Source organism: Lynx rufus, unplaced genomic scaffold (genome assembly GCF_022079265.1).
Source record: "Lynx rufus isolate CCGP_SWC_20201006 ecotype Redwood Valley unplaced genomic scaffold, mLynRuf1.p SCAF_3, whole genome shotgun sequence".
Classification (NCBI taxonomy): Eukaryota; Metazoa; Chordata; class Mammalia; order Carnivora; family Felidae; genus Lynx; species Lynx rufus.
This window is the reverse complement of record NW_025814845.1, coordinates 78,392,182-78,414,914: the sequence shown is the minus strand read 5'-3', so window position 1 is coordinate 78,414,914 and position 22,733 is coordinate 78,392,182. Positions and strand designations below refer to the sequence as shown.

General features: G+C 37.1%; 1 protein-coding gene across 1 annotated transcript in view; it reads left to right on the top strand.

Moving 5' to 3' along the window:
- The window catches only part of STPG2 (sperm tail PG-rich repeat containing 2), a 640,262-nt gene extending 634,702 nt beyond the window's left edge, over positions 1-5,560 (top strand). Inside the window, exon 14 of the mRNA XM_047091542.1 lies at positions 5,431-5,560. Within this exon, the coding sequence (XP_046947498.1) occupies positions 5,431-5,560 (130 nt within the window). The remainder of the gene's footprint in view (positions 1-5,430) is intronic.
- Positions 5,561-22,733: the final 17,173 nt, after the last annotated feature.

The following is a 22,733-nucleotide window of genomic DNA, read 5'->3' as shown; positions in this document are numbered from 1 at the left end:
CTAGTTTAACAATCTCTGCCTGTGGAATGATAGTCCATTTTATTTATTTTTTATAAGTTTATTTATTTTGAGAGAGAGAGAGAGAGAGCACACACATGGGACGAGCAGAGAGAGAGGGAGAGAGAGAGAATCCCAAGCAGAATTCTTGCACTGTCAGTGTGGAGTCTGGTGTGGGGCTTGATTTCACCAACTGTGAGATCATGACCTGAGCTGAAATCAAAAGTCGGACTTTTGACCTATTGAACCACCCAGGAACCCCATGATTATTAGTCCATTTTAATGTTATATATTATGATTGAGTTTGTCTATCATCTTCACATTTGTTCCTATTTATACTATGTCATTAACAATGTTTAAAAAAAACAGCAGTGTAATTCTATGTTCTTATTGTAATATATTTTACTTCTATATGTGGCAAAAGCATATTACTTTATTAAATAATTTTTTAAAAACATTTACAGATAAATTAGTACATGTATATGTAAATAAAGTAAAAATGTATTTGATGTCTACCCATATTTTTACCTTATAAGGTCCCCTTATTTGTTTCTGCATATCTGACTTCCATATGGTATTAATTCCTAGAGAACACCTATTAGCATTCTATCCAATACAGATGTACTAGTGATGAATTTGCCTAGTTTCTGTCTTTCTGAAAACGTCTTTCTTTTGTTTTTATTTTTGAAGAATAATTTCCCTCAATATGAAATTCCACTTTGGCAGTCTTTTTTTGTGTTTTCTTTCAGCACTTGGAAGATATCATTCAATTGTATTTGATCCTCATTGTTTTTGATAAATCAGCTACAATATATTTCTATGTATAGTTGTTTTTTTCTTAACATAATACTTGCTTTTTCTTTAGCTGTTTTTTAATATTTGGTTTTCATCAGTTTATGATGAAACCAATTATAGTTTTCTTTGCATTTTGTTTGAGTTTTGTTGAAAATTTTCAGTCTATAGGTTGACATAGTTTATCAATCAGGAAAAAATCTCAGCCATTATGTCTTCAGATAGTTCTTCTAGTCCATTTTCTCTTTTCTCTTGGGAACTCCATTACACTGAAATTACACCATTTGACAGTATTCCACAGATCTCAGGTGTTTAATCCCATAGGAAAAAAATCTGATATTGTATTTTTCATTTTCTTCATTTTTATAGTGTCTACCTCTCTGCTAAAATTCCTTATCTAAACGTGTCTATTGTCCACCTTTTCGACTAGGCATATTTCTCCAAGTTACTTTAAAGTCTGTGATAATTCCAGGATTGAGGCCAATTCTAGTTCTGTTTCCCTTGATTCTTTTCTCTCTACACCAAAGGTCATATTGCTTATTTTGTTGTGACTTTTATTATTATCATTGTTATTATTATTGTTGTTTTGTTTATGACAGACTTTATACATAAGAGACCAAGTATATACTATTTATCTCCATAAAAAGGCTGCCCTTCTTATGTCAAGCATTAGTGCCGTGGGCTAAATCAGCCTAATCTATGTTTGACTCTCATCTGAGTTTTCTTGCCCCTTTGGTTAAATTCAGTTCATCACTAACTTAAAGTACTTTAAAGCATTGACTTAAAATCTTCCCTTTAGCAAGGTTTGGAATCTGAGCATTAGCAAGAGTCTGGTAATCTCTTTTTCACTCACATCCAGCTTCTCGTTTTCTGAGTCATTTGGGTGTTTTCTTTGCTCTCTTGTCCTGCTCTCTTTTCCTGCTCCCTGGGAAATGTCTTTCTATCCTGCAGCCCACCCCTTAGGGTTTGGAGGCCTGCTGTAGAACCCTTGGTGAAGAGCCACAGTTTCTCAGAGGGATTTCTCTTTATTCTCCTGCCCTGTCCCCAGCCTTTGGCATGTAGCTGTAATGCAGTCAGCAAAGGCTCAGAGTACTTCTATGGATTTCTCTTATTGCTCTCTCTCTAGTTCCAGCTTTTGGTGGATAGTTATTTTGCCCTTGGAAAAGGCCCATGTACCTTAGGGGTATCTCTCTCAACTTCCCTGCTCTGTCCCCAGGCTTCAGTGTACCCCCATCATGGTAAATACTTGGGGAAAGACAGGGCGAGTGGGTACAGACCAGACTCTGGCTGAGGTGTCATGTGATTTTCATCCTTCGAACTCGTCTGCGTAGTGCTGCGAAAGTTCATTAAAAGTCGGTCAGGTTTCTACATGCCTGGCCCTTATCTCTGAAAGATTTCTCCTCTCCTCATCCCTGTTAGTGGTAAAAGCAGCTTCCCAAGTGCTCATAATGTAATGCCCCCGATTTTGAATCCGAGAGACCACCAAGGAGCCGATACCGATGCAAACACACAAGGGTTTATTTGCAAGCTTGAGCTTGGGCTCAAGTATACCCGACACAGCAGAGCAGGGACTTGGACCCCTAGGTTAAAAGGTGTAGCAGTTTTATAGGGGCCAGTGGCCAATGAGATTGTAACACACACAGAAAGGTGCATAGTCATGTCAGTCCACACGCAGGTGGCCAATTGAATTACAATTTACCCTATAGTAACTGTTTGAACTAGCCTATCACTCTGGTCAGAATTGGCGTGCAAGGTTGGTGGGCAAAAGGTGGGGTTTACATTCTTTGGCGGTTAGGGGTTCCGCATTCCTATATGAGCCGGTTTCCAGTAAGGGTGTGCTCAGCGGCTTGACTAGGGTGGGGGAGTGTCTTAAGCAATAAGTAGGTCATGTGGGGGTTATACATGAGATAGTGGGTGTAGCACAAAATGGAGTTAGTCTTGCTCTGCTTGTCCAGGGGTAGGGGATTTTTGTTAAATTCCTTGGGTCCCACAATAACTTGTGGGATTTTAGTTTATTTTAGTTTCTTTGCATATTCAATTCTCTGATTTTTTTTTTTAACTCCGATTTTGTTGCCTACCCAGGTTGTTCTAGTAGTTTGAGCAGAGTGCCACTCACTTGTAACTTTCTACATACTAACTCCATTTGGTGACTAAAAATTAGTACTATTAATCTGAGCTCATGTTCTGGAACGTTATCAACTTCTCAGCCAACCTCAGAAAATTTTAAGGAAAAAAAAAACTGTTAAAATGTGTCTATTTCTAATCTCCTCCTTTGTTTCATACCGTGTTCTTCTTTCAAGCTGTTTGCCTTGAATGTTCTAATTCATGTCTTCAGTACTTTTCTTTGTGCTGATATTCTCAACTGATTTGAATGTACCATTTCTCTCTGTAGGCCAACTTTTCTTTATATAGAGACATATGACTCTTCTGATCTTAGATCTAGGTCTATGGTAATTATCTTTTAAAACTCTTCCCATTTCCTGGCAACTTCATGCAATTAGATACTCAGCACAGTTTTTACTGATATTTTTTCGTAAATCATGTTTTAGATCATGTATGACTCCTTGAATCTATCATATAAGTATGTTGCTATGATTAATCAACACATATTTTATCAACTGTTTTTACTTGATTAAATTTCTTCAAATCCATTTACTGAGAATAACACCAAAAATAATTGATCTGCTCTAGGGAGTGTCTATATATCTTATTATTATGTTTTTATATAACTCTGAATTTCAGAGTTTTACTCTGAAGTTCATAAACATACTATATGGCTTAACACTGGGTATTTGATAATCTGTGCTAAGAAATTTGTTATTCTCAGCTTTATTGAGGTGACTAAATATTTGATTCAATACTTCAAGCACAGGGATTCAATTCAATCATTACACATAGTTTAAGTGTGGAACTGTCAAAATGAATATGAGAAGATGAAGTCTTCTCACTAAGGCTAAAATGTAGCTATGCTGGACATTAAAAAAAGGAGGGAAGGGTGCCTGGGTGGCTCAGTTGGTTGACAGTCTGACTTTGGCGCAGGTCATGATCTCACAGTTAGTAAGTTTGAGCCCCGTGTGGGGCTCTGTGCTGACAGCTCAGAGCCTGGAGCCTGCTTTGGATTCTGTGTCTCCCTCTCTCTCTGCCCCTTCCCCACTCATGCTCTGTCTCACTCTGTTTCTCAAAAATTAATAAATATTTAAAAAAAAAAAAAGGAGGGAGGTGTGGCGTCTGAGTGTCTCAGCAAGTTAAGAGTCCAACTACAACTCCCATCATGACTTCATGGTTCAGGTTCAAGCCCTGCATCGGTCTCTGTGCTAACAGCTCAGAGCCTGGAGCCTGCTTCAGATGCTGTGTCTCCTTCTCTCTCTGCCCCTCCCTGCTCATACTCTGTCTCTCTCTCTCTCTCAAAAATAAGTAAACATTAAAAAACAAAATGTAGCCTGCTGGAGAATTCACCCATCCTGTAGAAAGTCTATATTCTAAAATATAGTAGCAGGAATTAGAGATTAAACTGCACATAGTCAGTAGCAGTGCCTAAATATGTGATGTACTTATACATATTGTGGAATGAAATAAAAATGGGGGGTTGATTAGGAGAAAAATACCATATAATTTTATTCAATAAAATACTGCTTAGCTAATTTTTAATCTAATTAAATACTGAAATTTAAATATTCAGTTCTCCCACAGCCCATTATTAGTCATTTTCAGGAAGTAAATTATTCAGAAATATTTAAGATTTGAAAAATATGTGATAAAAATGTGAAATTTGCCTGAATTCCACATGTCTGAGCCTCACTACTTACTATTCACATAGGTGTTTGAATGTGTGTGTATGTGTGTGTGTGTGTGTGTTTTAATCACAATAAACACACACACAAGTCCTGAGTTCATCAGAGTAGGATGTCTAGTATAGTTACTATAACATATTTAATTCAACAGCTTTCAGAAGAGGGGAGAAAAATCACATCCCCTTATAGCACATAGTATTTTGAGATGAACAGCCCTTTAATGAAGAGTAGAATGAGAATTATGATAAGCTGTTATCTAGGGAAATGTCCTAGCAGGGAAAACAGGAGTTGTAGAAACATCTGGGTTGAATTTTTGGCATAAGCAACCAAACGTTGTCCTCATGAGAAGCAAACCTTCCCAAAGAAAACACACTGAATCTGTCTGCTTTTATTAATGTGCCTCACTGGTGAATCTCCAGTGGTGATGGATCACCCTCATTTAAGGAATGATGTGCTGGAAAAATGCATTATTTTCAAGAGTAACAGAGTGGATTAATGCAAGTGTGTACTGAAAAAAAAAGTGAAAACTCTCTCATGATATATGCTGATTTTCGGGTGTTCCCCATTTGCACGGCTGTTTAAGCAAGCACTCTAAATGGAAATGCACTTGACATTTTTGTAACTGGATGTGATCAAACAACATTAGAATTTAGCTGATTTCTCAGAAAATTATTAAACCAATTTCTTCCTCATTTCCAATACTTGCATGGGGAAAAAGAGAAATAAGAGACATTTAATAAAAATTGACACTCAGAAGGAAAGCTGCCTGGGAACAATGTAAGGAGGTTCATATCTTTTTTTTTTCTCTTTCCTTTTTTTTCCCTCTCCCTTCCTTCTTCTGTCACAATAGTCCTGGGCTGCATACATCATCAGAGGAGAATTTTGATCACCTGTTTCCAGGCCTTGGTAAAGCAATTCAGGATAAATGTTCCATAAGGTACCTTGAGACTGAGTTATGCTTTCCATTAATGTTTATGTGACAAGGACTTGTTAATACAGAAATATTCTTAAACTCTCTGTAATAAATGATTCTGGCCTTGCAGCGTCTGGTAGCAGACAACTGAGCATTAAATCCTGCCAGGGAGGTAAGAGATAACATGGTAAGATGACTACATCTACTGGACAAGATCACCAGGCACAAGCGGTTATTATAGTATCTGGTACAAGTTAGGGCAGCATGGGAAACAGGATGATGGCAGGAAACATAATTGTTAGACTCTTTGTAGCTTGGACCTGCTAGAGGATTCCTGTTGTTTCACTGAAAACCAATCTAGTTATCTACTGCTACATAAAAAGTGATCACAAACTTAGTAACTTGAAATAACACATAATTATGCCCTGTTTCCATGGTCAGAAATCAGGGCATCGCTTAGCTGGGCTTCTGCTTTAGGGTTTCTTGTAGTCAAGGCGTCCAAGGGTTGAGTTCTTGTCTGAAGCTTGACTAAGGAAGGATTCACTTTCAAGCTCACATTGTTGTTGGCAGGATCTAGTTCCTTGCTGGCTGTTCGCTGGAGATCTCCCCCTGTTCCTTGCCATGTAGGCCTGTTCATATGGCAGTTTGTTTCATCAAAGCCAGCAAGAGACAGAACTAATAATGAGAGTCTTCTACAACCCTATGTAACATAATGACAGAAGTGACATCCATCACCTTCGCCAGATTCTGTTGGCTAGAAGTAAGTCACCAGTCCTGCTCACACTCAGAGGTAAATGACTACACAAAGGCATGAATACCAGGAGGCAGAAATCACAGGGGGTGTCTTAGAGTCTGCACATCACAATCAGCAAGCCCAAGTATTTCTCTAATTTTTGATCCCATTACATCTAATAGCTTCATACTCCTATAAAATTCTGAGAAAATATTTCTGTGAAGGAGAATTTGTAAGGAATTCTAAGTGATTTATTACAAAGTCAGTCTAGAAATTAGACAACATACATTTTGTAATCCTTCTCCACCCCTTGATAGCATATAACATAGGATCATTTCTAGCCTTCTATGTCTCCATTTCCTACACGTGAAATAGAAATATTATGGTTATCCTGCCTATCTCATGAACATATTCTTATAATAAAAAGAGATAAGCAAAAAAATGTTTTGAACAAATAAGTTTCTTATAAGCATAAGATGTACGTGCAGGTAGTTTAACTTTCCACAGATTTCACAAGTCTGAGATCCCATATATAAGAATGACTTGACGTATTTTGAATCCATAGTTCACTACAAGTGATTCCAAGTTCACTGCACCCCCTTTAAATTACCCCTGCCCCCGAAGTGTTTTTGGGAGCTTCCAAAGAATACCTCTCATATTCTTATAACTATTCTCAATCAGAAGCCAGATGCCATCCACAATTTCTTACTTTTTCTCCTGCTCTAGGCTGCCTGTGTGGGATCCTGGGAATCTGGTGGGGCCATTGTCTTCTCTGGGAACATTGCCCTAGAGCATTGGAGGTGGTAGATCTATGAGATGAAGGTTTCAATAGGGCCAATATAGTACATATTTCTCCTTCCCCTCAAGTTTAGAGCCAGTTAAAAAACAGACACAGGAGCTTGATAAATATAGACTAAAGCATCAGCTTTACTATCGGTAGAGGTGGATTAGAAAACACCTTGGGTTTGTGACTGTATGTGGATTTCCTAATAGCCATTGCCTGAGTTCTGATCTTGGAAAAACTCCTTTCAACAATACACAATGTGCAGGCTGTTGACACAGGTAAGCTGCAAAGGGAAACCAGACTCTGCTCAGACACTGAGCCCTGATAGCAGGGACAGAGAGCAAGGCCCTGGGACAGGGGCTACTTTCTCACCAACTGAGGAATAGGAGCCAGTAGGCACTAGATCCTGCTTATCATATCGGTCAAATCAGTCAATCCTTTTTCTGTGGAGAGGAGGGACTAAGAGGGAGGACAGAGAAGCTGGAGGAAGAAATTCACATAAACATGAAAAAAATGGAATAGGCTACCTCCCCCCACCCCCAACATTGTGTATTGCTCTAAGGGAAAGTTGGAGACCAATCGGTCTCTCACTGAGAAAGGTTGCTTTGAGATAGAAGGTATCAAGCCGTGCTAATTTTGTCCTGGTGAAGAGTCTGAGAAAAGAGTGGGTCAGCCAGGGCACAGCTCTGCTACTCAGTGTAGTAGAAATGAAACATTACTGAAATACCATGGTGTTTACTTCCTGTGAGATGGACTGAGCCTTGGGCTGGAAGTTGATAAAACTAAACCAAATGGCACATATACATATAGCAACAGCAGCAGCTCCTCACTAACATAGTTCTATTTCTGTCAATTCTTTTTGCAAGGTCACGTACTTTGGTTAGTTGAAAGTCAGTGATCACAGTTAGCTAAAAACCTGAAAATAATAATACATGGCATGATGCTGTTTATGGAGATTGTTTTTCTTCTTTTATTATCTAAGTTGTAAATAGCTTACTGTGCCTCCCAAGAAGTTTTGGAAAATCACAAGAGTGTTAAAGAACAAGTACCAAAGAGAAGTGGTACCAAAGAGATGTGGTACCACAAGAGTGTTAAAGAACAAGTACCAAAGAGAAATGGTTTGCAAACTATCTTCAGAACATCAGGTCTGATTCAGACAATGGAAATGAAATAGTAAGTGAATCTGTTTCTTAAACAATATTAAGGAGAACATCAATTCCTTCATGACTTCGTTAAATATACACTGAATACAAAAATGTTTTAGACCTGTTTAAGGAAGTAACACATAAAACCAGTCCAGGGGACTCTTATGTCCCCTCTGGTTTGCCTGTGAGTTACCAAGTTCTTAGGAAAGCCAAATTTTTGTTTTTATTTATGGGACACTCCTCTTAGGTACATATCCACCAGGACAATCTTCATGACAGACTCTCTTTGTTCTTGCCCTCCAAAGAGTATGGGTTGGTTAGTGTCCCTAAGCCTGAGTATTTTCCAGGAAATTTTTCATCCTTCGTAGAATTAGACTTCTCTACTCTTTAAATTCCTCAGTCATGTCTCAGAGTACCCTCAGCTTAAGTTCAAGTCAGCACCTCTCTTACGCCCACTACTCTTCTCTACTTCCGGTCAATAATATCTTGGAAGTAAGTTGATGGAAACTGAAATTAGGTGACAGGAATAAAATATGCTCACTCAGCACTTTTTATATATTTGCTGTTGAGGGAGAAGTCAAGTTCTGCCATTTGGTGAGATCATTTAACCTGTTTAGGTAAACAAGTTGGGATTACCAGATACTAAGAATTTGTCGTAATTTGATTTATTTTCTTCTTGTGATGCCCAGCCCCCTGTGTTTGTTAAGTAATTGTATAATTACAAGGGTTTCACAAAGCTGAAGGTGGAATCTGATAGAACATTTTTCTCTCAAGCAGGGTGAGCTCAGATTTGAGATTTAAAATGCATTATATTGCAGGTGTTGACCCAATCCTTGCTAATGCAGAGGAAAGTGCACCCCCATGACAGGAAAGGGAGCTAAAAATGTTTCCTGCTGTGCTTATAGCTCTGTCATCACTGTCCATTATTCTTTGTAGATGGTTTTATTGGCTGCTTTGGTCCATAACTCTTCCGCTAAGCAGTTCTTATCTCAAAAACAACTCAATCATCCACCTGTCCATCACCCATCATGAGTCACTAGATGGAAAATTGCTGAATAAAATACCTCACTTTTAATATAGAGCCAAAGCAAGACAACAAAGACTGTGCTTTGATCTTTCTCTAAAACTAATCGTGTTGATTCTAACTAGCCTCTGCAATAGATGTTGCAGAAGCTAAGGATAGTTATACTAATAGTATAATTCTTTAGATGATAGTCCTAACTTGCACCTGTTCTCCCAATGCTGAGGAAAGTTAGGGCTAGAGGAAGTTCATACATAGAGGAAATAAGAGGTTTGGGTTTGGGATTTCAGAGTTTTCACTGATTTCTTGTCTCCTAAAATCATACCTTCCAAACATTATATAGGCCAGGATAACATAAGGGACTGGGCCAAAGATCATTTTTATAAAGTCACTCATGCTGTGTCATTTTGAGCGAATAAATGTAAATTGGACATTCAGAGGAGATCACTGAGAAAGGAAGTGGATTACCAACAGAACATTTTTCTTCTGAAAAACAAACAAAATGCTTTATTTTTAATCTAGAGGATAAGCTAAATAATTATATTTAATATGTGTTATATAATCTCATTTTGCAAAGCCCAATTTTCTGAAAAAGCCTCAAATGAAGACTGCAATAATCAGAGTTTTATAACGTGTGACAACAGCCAGGATATCCGTGCTTGCTTACCCTCAAGTAATTCTTAACTTTTTAGTCACTTCTCTCCTATTTCAATGGTAGTCATAGAAACTTGCTGGATATGCTGGATAATGCAATCAGAGCACAAGTCTGATTAGTCACAGGCTCTGTGAGGTTATTTATTTATTTGTTCCAAATGGAGATAATATTTTAATTGAACTAGATTTATAAATTCTGGGCCACTATGAATCATATATGAGAAATATGTTCATATTTCTTTTGTTGCCATTAGGAACCTGAGCCCATATTTAGTATGTGAAAAATCCTTATAATCTGTGTTTCTTAGATTCACCTTAACATGGCTCTATTGTGTATGATCTGATGTTTGCTCTGCTTTACAGACAGGTGTATGTATTCACACACAAATGCGTATACACATAAGTGCACACGTGTACGTTATATTTTTTTATATTTTGCATACAAGAAGTGTGATTTGAGTTTGAACTGGGCAATAATTAATAAATTTAATTATTAAATTAAAGGCTTCGAGGCATACTGACAATTTAACTCAGATCACCTTTCCATTTGGATTAAGTCTGTGTTACTGCCATTGTTTGAAGTCTCCTGATAGATGGTGCTGGTGGTTTATTTTAGCATGCTAAAAATGGGTCAGATATTTCTTTCTTTTTTCCCCCCAAATCTCATGGGTTTTGTTTTGTTTAATAGATTCTTTCAAAAAGGTGGGATCTTGCCCTTCATTTCTAATGGAGCCTTTTGTTAAGTTCAAGCCCGGTAATCACAAACAATGTAGAAGGTAATGGTGTGTGATAGACATAGTTTGCTCTTCTAAGGATTTCAGCTACACTTCAGTTTTTATATTCAGCAAATGAGAATGCCTTTAAAATCTCTCATCTGTATATAAAAGTGAGTTAAAAAAATAGAAAAGAATAGAAGCTATAACCACAGAATTTATGAGAGAAATAGAGCAAGATGGCATTGGTCCTCGGAAGAAAGGGAAATACATTTTTAATATTTTTACAACAAGAAACACCCCTTCAGGTTACATTTTGCATCACATGTGTTAAGCACAGATAATTTAAGAAATGTTTGATGGTAGTGATGTCATAATCAGCCTGCGAGGAGGGAGTGTAATGACCGAACTGCACAGCCCCCTTCACCCTCCCCATGGCCCCACACCATCTCTATAGCCACTGTTGGAAGGTGCCTCCCCCTGCAAGTGCCAGAAATACAGGCAGCCTTCTCCAGGTGAGCTCTTTGTGTTTCATACTCTCCCTGATCTAATATTCCCAGGCTCACTGCAGACACCCTGGATGCTCCTGGGTCTCCTTAGTTACTAAGCACACACAGGGCTGTACTGCCTTTGGATTTCAAAGTCCTAATTAAAATTCTTTCACTATCCGGAGTGGCGTGTTTTGTGTTTTTTTTTAACCGCAAATCTAGTTCTAGAAAATAACTGAGGCAGAGAGAATTTTGGCTAATTTAAACTATTTATTATTCTTCCCTATGAAAAGGAGGAGAGGGACAGGAGCAAAAGCTGCTAGCTCATGATTCTCTGAGTTGAAACTTGGAGGCCAAATGTATTGATCCTTAAACACTCCCTTGGGTGTGGCAGCCACCAGTTACAAGTGAGAGCACAGAAGGATTACATTTTTATTCTTAGCCTTAGGGTGGTTGGAAGAGAGGCAGGATCCTATTGTCTCCACTTTTCTATTGAGACCCTGTGCCCATCCTTCAGTTCTCATGAAGGGATCTCAAATATGCCACTGTGGCATAACAATTATTTTAAGCTGAAGGCATTTGAGTTTCTGAAATCCCTTATCTGCCTAAAAGCAGAACCTCCAGAAAGAACTCAATTGTCATAAATCCCCTCCCAGAGAGCAGCCAGGAAAGACTGATTCTTATCACCAGAGACCAAAAAAGAAGTCAGTAGCACACCAAAAAGACCTTGTTACAAAACTATCATCTTGCCCATCTGTTCTCCTAAGGGCTTATTCATTTTAACAAGAAGTCATTTGTTTTCTCTTAAGTGTCTTTCTCTCCACACCCCTTTCTCAGAATTAATCTCCCCCTCTCCCCCAACCATAAGTGTCCTTCTTCCTATCCCCTTAAGTCTATGAACCCTAAATTCTAACTACCACAATGAAATCACCTTTCTTGGTGAACTACCTTATGTTCCCCTTTATGCATTAAAATCAGGCTTTTCTCTTCCTAATCTGTCTTCTGTCAGTTTAATTCACGGGTCCCCAAGAATTAACTAAAAGGGTAGAGGAAAAGTATTTCCTTGAAAATAGGGCTTTAGGGGCGCCTGGGTGGCGCAGTCGGTTAAGCGTCCGACTTCAGCCAGGTCACGATCTCGCGGTCCGTGAGTTCGAGCCCCGCGTCAGGCGCTGGGCTGATGGCTCAGAGCCTGGAGCCTGTTTCCGATTCTGTGTCTCCCTCTCTCTCTGCCCCTCCCCCGTTCATGCTCTGTCTCTCTCTGTCCCAAAAATAAATAAAAAACGTTGAAAAAAAATTAAAAAAAAAAAGAAAATAGGGCTTTATGCTCATGCTTAACAATTTTAGAAGTTCTCTCTGTCATTGTTCTTTAGGTGGCTTCCAGACGCCAACGTATTATAGAATTTCATGTATGTGCATTTAAAAAGGTGAAGTTATAACATGTGTACTCATGTATACATAAATTAATTCCTTATAATTTTCACATATGTCTATATTGTTATTTCTGAGATACCCTTAAAACAAAGGTAATCATGAGAAAATGTGTTTAGTAAAAACTGTGGACTCTGGTTAATGAAGATTTTTCTCAAATCCTTTCTTACTGTAGAATGCAGTGATTCAAAAGGAGATTAAATTTTTAATAATGCTCAGAAAAACTTTAAATTCAAGTTCATACTACCAAAGACTTATTGGTTTGGTACTTGCCTTCTCTTTCCATATGTTCATAGCTTAATGTCCAAGAGAAAGATAGAAATTTGGCTCCCATTTTTATTGCTTTCTTATTATCTCTTTGTTTTAGACCCCGGGTGGCTAATTCATGGATGGTGATAAAAAAAAACACAACATCCAAGCAACACCTAGCAAAGGGCATATGGGTATGAATATATGAGATTCTGGACTTAAAATGAAATACAAACAAGATTGACACTGCACTGTCTGAAGTATTCTTCATTCTGCAGTAGGATGCCTTATAGGAGTCTTTTTTTTTCCTTTTAGCAAAATGTCTAATCATGTGACTCTCCTGTATAATACTCTTTATGAAATTGCCGAGTCATTTAACATGGCATTCAAATCTAATTATCTCTCTTCCTCTACTCCTTTATAGCCCCACCATAGTGTCTATCACATTCTATCATGATTTTCTGTTTATTTTTCTGTCTTCCCCACTAAATTAATATTCTGTCAAGACAAAAGCATTTAATGTCTCTATCCCCAGAAACAAACACCAATTATAGCTGTTTGCCAGCATCCAACTTGTATGTTTAGCACACAGCAGGTGCTTTATATATGTGCATTGAATGGACTCATCCGGAATGCCTCTTCTGATCTTTCTGCGTGCTTAGTTCTTATACTTCTATTAATATTACTTCAAAAAATTATCTTTGTAATTGCTAGTCTGGTCTCACAGGCAGAATTAATCACACACTAATCTATGCCTCTGTGGCACTCTGGTCATACCACCGGTATTGCATTTAAGCATCATATTTTAATTGTTTCTGTATTTCCTTTTATATAAGAAATAGGTCTAATTCATTTTTACTGCTTTGAATCTAGCATTGCGTGTAACAAAAAAGAATTGCTGAATAAATGTCTGTGAAACGAATAAAGGAACATCATCCATGGGAAGGAAATATACGAGGTTTTGTTTTCCTCATGCAGTGGGGTGGATTTGTGACCCACAAAATAATATGTTGATGTCCTGACTCCCAGCACCTCAGAAGGTGATTTTATTTGGAAATAGGGTTATTGCAGAAGTAACTAGTTATAAGTGAGTTCATGCTGAGTAAGGTGGGCCCATAATCCAATACAACTGGTATCCTCATACAAATAGGTGAGACAGACACAGGGAAAATGGTCACCAAGACCATTTCAGCAAAGACTGAAGTTTGGTGTTACAAACTGAGTAAAACCAAGGGACCAGAAACTGAAAGATCCAAAAAAAAAAAAAAAAAAGATCCTCCTCTAGGAGCTCTGAAGGGAGTATGGCACTGTCAACACCTTGGTTTTAGATTTTTAACCCCTGGAACTGTGAGAGAATATATTTCTCTTGTTTTAAACCACCCAGTTTGTGAATCTTTGTTAGGGCAGTGCTAGGAAACTAATACACCTAGTATATTTAAACTGTCATGTTTCCACCCCAAAATAAGATATGGAATTATCCCTAAAGTGGAATTGGTTTAGGCAAGAGGATAAAAGCAAATGTGGGATTTGAAGATTGTCTCTGTTCCGTAAGGCACTAAATGGTGTTAATGATCTCCCAACATGGCATCCACCTGAAATGTTAGCTCTTTGAAGTAAACAAATGAATGAACATGAATTTACAAGTTACTGGGTACAAGTAGACTTATGAAATATAATGCCCTTTGTTTCCAAATATCTCAAAGTTGGGAAAAGACTGTCTTGAGAAACATAAAAAAGTGATGAAACATTTTTACTTGGAATTTTTAGTAACTGGAGGACACAAAATAGAAGACCATAGAATCATCTATTGCCTATTCACTCATTGTCCCCTGTTTCAGGGACATAGCAGTGAACAATACAGTGAAGATCCCCACTCCTGGAGATGGAATTCTATTGGGGGTACAACAGAAAGAAACCCAAATATATGACACGATGGATAATTCTTTGAAAGAAAATGAAGTAGGTTAAGAAGATGGACAATATTGGAACAGGGATGCTCTTTTAGTTAGGTTGTCAGATGAGGTGTCTTTCATAAGGTAGCATTTCAATGGAATGAGGGAATGAGCCATATATATGGATCTAGATGGATCTATGTGTATATATATATGCATATATACATATATATTATATAATATATACATGTTCTTTTGAGTGAGTTTGTTGATGGGTTGGTTGTAAACAGAGGAATAATATAATCTGACATAGGATTTCAGTGTCCTTCTGGCTGAGTAGGGGAACATCATGGTATAAGCAATGGTAGAAGTCAATGGAGATTGCACTAATCTATTTGAAGGTCAGGTCATGCTGATTTGAACTAGTGTGAGAAGTGTTTGGAATCGGGATGTATTATGAAAATGGAATCCAAGATTTGCAGATGAGATGTGCATGTAGCCATGAACTGAGTTTCGTCAGATGAGTAAACATTGTGATGAACAGGGGAATGATGAAAGGGAACTCTAGGCTGCTCCCTAGGAATTAAAAGCAGGAGAGGACTAATTAGAATTGTTCCTTCATCCACACAAAAGCTGGGAGGTTAAAGTGAGAATATGATAATGTGACACATGGTGAGTATTTCATCATTGCTGGTTCTCTTCTACTTTGAATATTCTGAAAAAGATATAAGAATATGAGACACCAAAATGTGTCACAATTAGAGAGCTTATTACCAGCTCTAAGAAAACTTGTGTTGAATGGAATACTATGGAAGCTGGGCAGAAAAGTCTTAAAAAGACAAATCGTTAATTTAGAATCTCTTCTTGCACCTTAATTAACAAAGGAAGGGGTTTTGAGAAAATCTGTGGCACACTGGCACATGATTCAGAAAGCCTATGAAGAGTCCCTGAAATGCACTTCTGAGCTATCCTTCAATAGATTCTATCAACGCTAGAGTCTTAGGAGAAAAAGCAGTACTAGAAACATATCTAGTGATCTCTGAGACAAATGGAGCAGACCAGCTCTGTGAATGATTTCACTCTTACTCCTATTTCAAGGCAAATGCTACTAAGTGTTGGCCCGTTCCATCAATAACGAGTTCCTATGATCATGTATGTATTTTAACATATGCTTTATTTTTTTCACTTATCTTTACTTTTCATTTTTCATTTTTTCCTCTATACTTTTTTCACAAAGCGTTGAAGAATCAGCCTTTGTTGAAAATAATCTAGATTTCAAATAATCCCCCTGTATCCTCCTTCAGTTCAGTATTACTTTCCTTTCTTTGGCTGTCCTGTCCCAGAGCTCTAGATGACTTGTCTCATTTCAGACAGTGAATTTTGCCCTTTGCACCTTTCAGGCGATCATTAGTCATTTCAAAGATTTTATAGAGAATGATAAAGGAAACTGTTATTGAAGGACTTGGGGCTGTGCATTATTATTTTGGCCTTGACAAATACCCATTGGTAATGAAGACTTCAAAGAGCCTTCATTATGTCCTCAGAAAGGAACAGCGGGAAAGTTAATTACCTGGAGCCAAAAATCCTATTTTCCCTTTAACAACCCAGGGCTGCACTTTAAAGGCAATCAAATGGAGTGCTGTTTGGCAAATAGTCAGCCTTTCTTGAAATGCTGAGGGTAATTAGATGCTCTCCTGTCTGTCATTAAAGACAAATTGTTTGTAAATGGTTAACATTTGAGGACTGCACTGTGTCTTCAACCTTTATCATAATTATATTGCCAATATTGACCAGAATATTCTAAACCGAGAAATGGGAGCTTATTGCAAGGCTAATTGCTTGATAATGAATTACTGCTGCTCTTAAAAAAAAAAAAAAAAAAAACCCTCACTATTTATGTATGAATGTATGTATGTATGTATGTATGTATGTATTTTGCCTTCATTTTCTTTAGGGGTTTTGACATTTGCAATTCAAATTTACTAGGAGGAAGTCTTCTGTGAAAAGAATCATCCATCCCCTGATAATGGCTAATTTTATTCCTAATTGGGGCTATGAACCATTCAAAGAAAAAACTTTCAACCCTTTCCAAAATCCACTGGCTTGAAAGAAACCCAGATGTCATTAGTGTGTCAGTGTTCCCTGATGAGAGCTAAGGATGAATAAAGCATTTTTGACTTTTAGAGGAGCTTTTGAGACTGTGATGTCATCAGCTTCTCCCAGGCTTGAGAGCAATTTACTTCATTGTATTGTAATTTAATGCAGTACTCTTATTCAGTTACTAGTCACCCTACATAAAACTAGAAAGCCCAGAGAAAGGACACAAGATCCATGCTCCTGACCTTAGGATAACTGATTTAAACTTTTCTTCACCTTTCAAATGGTAAGTTTTTAAACTGCCACTTGTGTCTATTTCATTAGTGTTGCAGGATTTTTTTTTTTTTTTTACCTCAATACCCGGGATTGGTTGTCTTGCTGTTTCAAAGAATGAAGAGGTGAACACAAAATAAAATAAGCAGCAGGCAAGAGTTTATTACAATATAAGATCAGAAAGTAAGAATACAATGAAATATTACTCGGCAATCAAAAAGAAGGAAATCTTGCCACTTGCAACAATGTGGATAGGGTATTGTACTAAGTGAAATAAGTCAGAGAAAGACAAATAAATGATTTCACTCATATGTGGAATTTAAGAAGCAAAACAGATGAACATAGGGGAAGGGAAGCAAAAATAAGATAAAAACAGAGACAAACCATAAGAGACTCTTAAATACAGAGAACAAATTGAGGGTTGTTGAGGGGTGTTGGGTGTGGCAGATGGGCTAAATGGGTGATGGCATTAAGGAGGGCACTTGTTGGGATGAGCACTGGGTGTTATATATGTGATGCATCACTCAATTCTACTCTTGAAACCATTATTACACTGTATGTTAACTAACTTGGATTTAAATAAGATTTAAAAGTAAATAAAAAATAAATAAAAAGCTCTTGAAAAAGAAAAAAATAATAAAATGATCAAAGCCAAAAAAATAATTAAAGAGTAGCATGAAAACTCTCTTTACAGAGAGGGGACATTCAAAAGAGAATGCCTGCGACTATAGGCAAGGGTTTTTTCTTTTGTTTTGTTTTTTTTTTCGTTTTTTTTTTATTTATTTTTGGGACAGAGAGAGACAGAGCATGAACGGGGGAGGGGCAGAGAGAGAGGGAGACACAGAATCGGAAACAGGCTCCAGGCTCTGAGCCATCAGCCCAGAACCCGACGCGGGGCTCAAACCCACGGACCGTGAGATCGTGACCTGGCTGAAGTTGGAGGCTTAACCGACTGCGCCACCCAGGCGCCCCTATAGGCAAGGGTTTTTGATAAGGTTCTGGTTGGCCCTCCCTTCCCTTCCCCCTTGTTTCTTCTCCTTGTTTCTTCTCAGGTCTTACCCTTATTGGCTTGATCACTCTAAGTGCTGTGTTGTTCATTCCTGATTAGCTCAATTCCATTGTGTGAGGAATCAGATGGCGGTCCTACTGTCCCTCATATAACGTAAGTTTTATGATTTACTGATTTTACTTAGGTATTGGGATTGTCAAATTCCTGAGGGGAACCTGATGGGCAGTGGGTGGTGTCTGTTACATTCTTAAGAGGAACCTTAAGCCTAAGGGAGTTTACTCATGGTCACAATATGTGTTTTTCCCCAACCGGGGACCTCAGGTCCTAACCTTTCCCCCTCTGCCTATTTTATCCTACCTTTCCCTATCATGTTAGTACTAGTCCAGTGCTTTTTTTCATCTAACTACTGAACCGCAGGGGCTTTAGGACAGACTTTTTTTTCCCTCAGAATTCTAAACAAAATAATATGGGATGGTCCTGGTTATAAAATTTGGACCACATTGTTTTTAAGTGGTAATTATCATCATTAAACTGAATGTTTCAAAGTGCAGATATCAAATCTATTACAGGGATAATAGCATAACCCAAATGCTCATTTCTCCATTATCTGTCCAGTGAAACTTCTACTTAATAAATAATAAGCTATAAACAGTAACAGCCATTAGTCATTTAAGAGGTTACTACATGCTATGGAGTGTGCTAACCCCTTTTATGATATTTTCCAGGTAATATTCATAATAACCCTATGAAATAGATATTATTATTTATCTTTTATAAATGAAGAAACAAAGGCTTGCAAACATTTTTTTCCTTGGACCTACAATTAGCAAATGGCAGAGCCAGAAATATGAGCTATGTTTGTGTGTTTCCAAAATCATGTTCTTTCATATAGATAATTATTATCTAATTCTTTAAACATTATATGCTATTATTTCTGCTATTTCAAAAATTATAAATACTATGGAAATATACTATTAGAGGCTTTGACAATGTTACAGGAAATTAAGTTACTTTCTTTGCTTACAAAATTAATCTTTACTACTATTATTAATTAAACTACTTAACTATTATCTGTATTTAATGTATGTGCTCTGAAATTATAAAGAAAGTCTTGAGTAGAGATCTGCAAACCACCGCCCCCTGTTTTTGTAAGTAAAGGTCTATTAGAACATGGCCATCCCCATTCATTTACATATGGTCTATGGCTGCTTTCACAATAAAATTGTGAAGGGCTCCAGAATATACTACTCTGATATAAGGATTATTTTGAGGTGAAGATATTTGTGAATTAAGAGATGTAAAAAGGCTTTGTCTCAACTCCCCTTACCTGCCTAAAAGCAGAGCCTCCCCAAGGAGTTCAACTGTCATAAATCCTTTCGCCAGAATTTCATAACCAGGGAAGATGACTCCTATCAACAAGATGAGAAGCCAGCACTGGGATAAGAAATTGTCCAAGAAATTGTTACAAAACTATCATATCTCTCATCTGTTTTCCTAAGTACCCCTTTATCTTTCCTAAGTGGTCCTTTCTCCTCCAACTTTTCCCACACTAATGTGGTATATAAGTCCCAAATTCTAACCCCCTCTTTATGCCACATTTTCTGTGAGCTGTCCTATAAACAAATAAGAATAAACATTGTCTTTTCTATTGTAAATCTTCCTTTTGTCAGTTTAATTGGCAGGCCCTTAAGAACAAACTTAAGAAAGCTGAGGAAAAATTTTTCCTCCCTGACAAAGGCAATGTCAAATTGTTGCAACAGAGATCCTATGGCCTACAAAGGCTAAGATATTTTGCTATTTGGCATTTCAGAGAAAGTTTACTGACCTCCAGGAGGCTGAAAGATTATTCAGAAACGAATATAAATCTTCACTACTTTTTAGCTTACTTCACAATAAATATGAATTTATATGAAAGGGCACAACCAGGGATGCCTGGTTGTTTAAGCATCCAACTCTTGATGTCGCTCAGGTTGTGATCTCACAGTTTGTGGGATAGAGCCCTGCCTTGGCCTCTGTGCTGCCAGTGTGGAGCCTGCATGGTATTCTCTTCCTCCCTCTCTCTTTGCCCCGCCCCTGTTTGTGCTCTCTCTCTCCAAATAAATACATAAACTTAAAAAAATGAAAGAAAGGGCACAACCATATTATCTACTTGCAAATAATCATGTAGATGATGGAGGAAATATAGAAGCTTGTTTACTACCATGTTGGCAATGTGATCCTTGGCAGTAAGAACTTAGACAGCTATTTTTGTCTTAAAGGAAGTTACTGTATCATTGTAAAATTTATATCAAACATGCCTAATTTAAGTTCCAATCAGATATATGATATGCAGTACTATAAATACAATAAATATTCAAAGACACATCATCTAGAAAACTATTGTTGTTTAATTTCTATTTTTAAATTGTTATAAACTTTAATTATTTAATAATTACCTATGCATGCTTCCTCTTCTGTGAATTGTCTGTTCAAATCTTACTGACCTCCTTATAAATATTTATAAACACTCTATGTACATGACTATGTATTTTTAATACTGTGTGCTTCTTTTGTAGAAAGTTTTCTAATGTTAGTAATATTTGTCTGCATTTCTGTTTCTGACTTTTTTCAATCACTTGTACTTCTAGAAGTTCTTAATCTATCCTGTAATTTTCAGTTAAATTATATTTCCTTATGATATGCTATTGTTTGGTTACTTTCCTATTAGTTCTTTATTCATACATATGAAATTTACGTAGGAATTTATTAAGTGGTATGACCCAACACACACACACACACACACACACACACACATTTTACTTTCTCCTTATGTTAATTGCCACCATTTCCACCACCACCACAACCAAATAGCTAACCAAGGCTTGATAAAACAAGGCTTCATCTTCCTCTTCTGAAAGAAGGTTGACGGGCTAGGGACTCAGTACCTGAGGGGGAAGCAGTGGTGAGTGCCTCCGGTTTTCTTTTTGTCTCTTGTATCCCAGAAGCAAGAGCAGAAGGCGTCCTCAACCCAGAAACACACTTCATTAGAGTTAAAAGAATTGAATCATACAGAATGTGTTCTCTGACCACAATGGAATCAAACTAGAAATGAGTAACAGAAAGAAAATAGGAAAACCTCTAATCACTAGGAAACAACATATTTGTAAATAATCCATGAGTCAAAGAAGTTGGTTCAAAAAATACCTGAAGCTGAATGAAAATAAAAATACAGCATATTAAAATTTGTGTGATACAGCTAAAGCAGTATAGCCATATAGCCAATAAGAAAATGTAATTCATTATTTTAAAATAACCCAAATAGAAATCTTCATGCCCAGATGGATTCACTGGAAAATCCTACCAAAGTTTAAAGAGGCAATAACACCAATTTTGCACAGTCTTTTCCAGAAAATAGAAAAGGAATTCATTTTACAAAGCCTTACCCTGATACCAAAATCAACTGATGACAATATAAGAAAGAAAACAGCAGACCAATATTCCTCATGAAAATCAATGCAAAAATTCTTTAAAATATTTGCAAATAGAATTCAGCAATATATAAAGAATTCTACATCATGAACAAGCAGAGTTTATTCCAGAGATGCAATGATGGTTCACTAGAAAACGTCAGGGGCACCTGGGTGGCTCAGTTGGTTAGGCATCCAACTTTGCCCTAGGTCATGATCTTGGGGTTCATGAGTTCAAGCCCCACATTGGGCTCTGTGCTGACAGTTCAGAGCCTGGAGCCTGCTTCAGATTCTGTGTCTACCTCTCTCTCTGACCTTGCCCCACTTGTGCTCTGTCTCACTCTCTCTCAAAAAATAAACATTAAAAAAAAAGTGTAATAGCTCAGCATACTAGAGCACAAAAACTTTTTTAAAAAAGCAAAAATTAAATATTAATTACCATATTAAAGCTAAGAAGAAAAATCATATGAGAAATTAATACAGAAAAATAATTAGACAAAATTCAATACCAATTCATGATAAAACTCTCAGAAAAGTAACTATGTAGAGAAACTCCCTCAACTTGATCATGACCATTTGCAAAACAACAAGGAAACAAACTTAACATGGCTAACCTTATACTTAATGGTGAAAGACTGAATGCTTTTCCACTAAGATCAGGAAGAAAGCAAAGATGACCACTCTCACAACACTTATCTAACATAATGCTGGTGTTCTAGCTAGTATAAGAAAGCAAAAAAGGAAAAGAAAAACAATACAGCACGGAAATGAATACAACAGTCCCTATATTCAGATGACATGACTGTCTGTATAGAAAACAAGAAATCTATAAAAAAAACTCCTAGAAATAAAAGGATGGTATTCAATAGGATTACAGTAAATAAGATAAATATCAGTTGTATTTCCATGTACTAGAAATGAGCATATGGATACCAAAATTAATACTATAATTCCATTGACACCCCCAAAAAAGTATATTTATGTGTGTATCTAAAAAAAAGGCCCATAGAGTGGAAACTATACAAGGCTGATGAAAGAAATCAAAGAAAATCTAAGCAGAGACATAATGTATTTGTAGATTGGAAGACTTAACATAGTAAGTGTGTCAATTCTCCCCAAATTGTTGTAAGTTTTAATGTAATTCCTATCAAAATTCCAGCAAGGTTGTTTTTTGTAGCTATTGGCAATATCACTCTACCATTTATATGGAAAATCAAGAACTAGAGTAAAGAGTTTTTTCAAGTTGATATTTTATTAACAGGGTCAAACATAGAAAATAAAGTTGTTTCTTGTAAGAAATTCCAGATA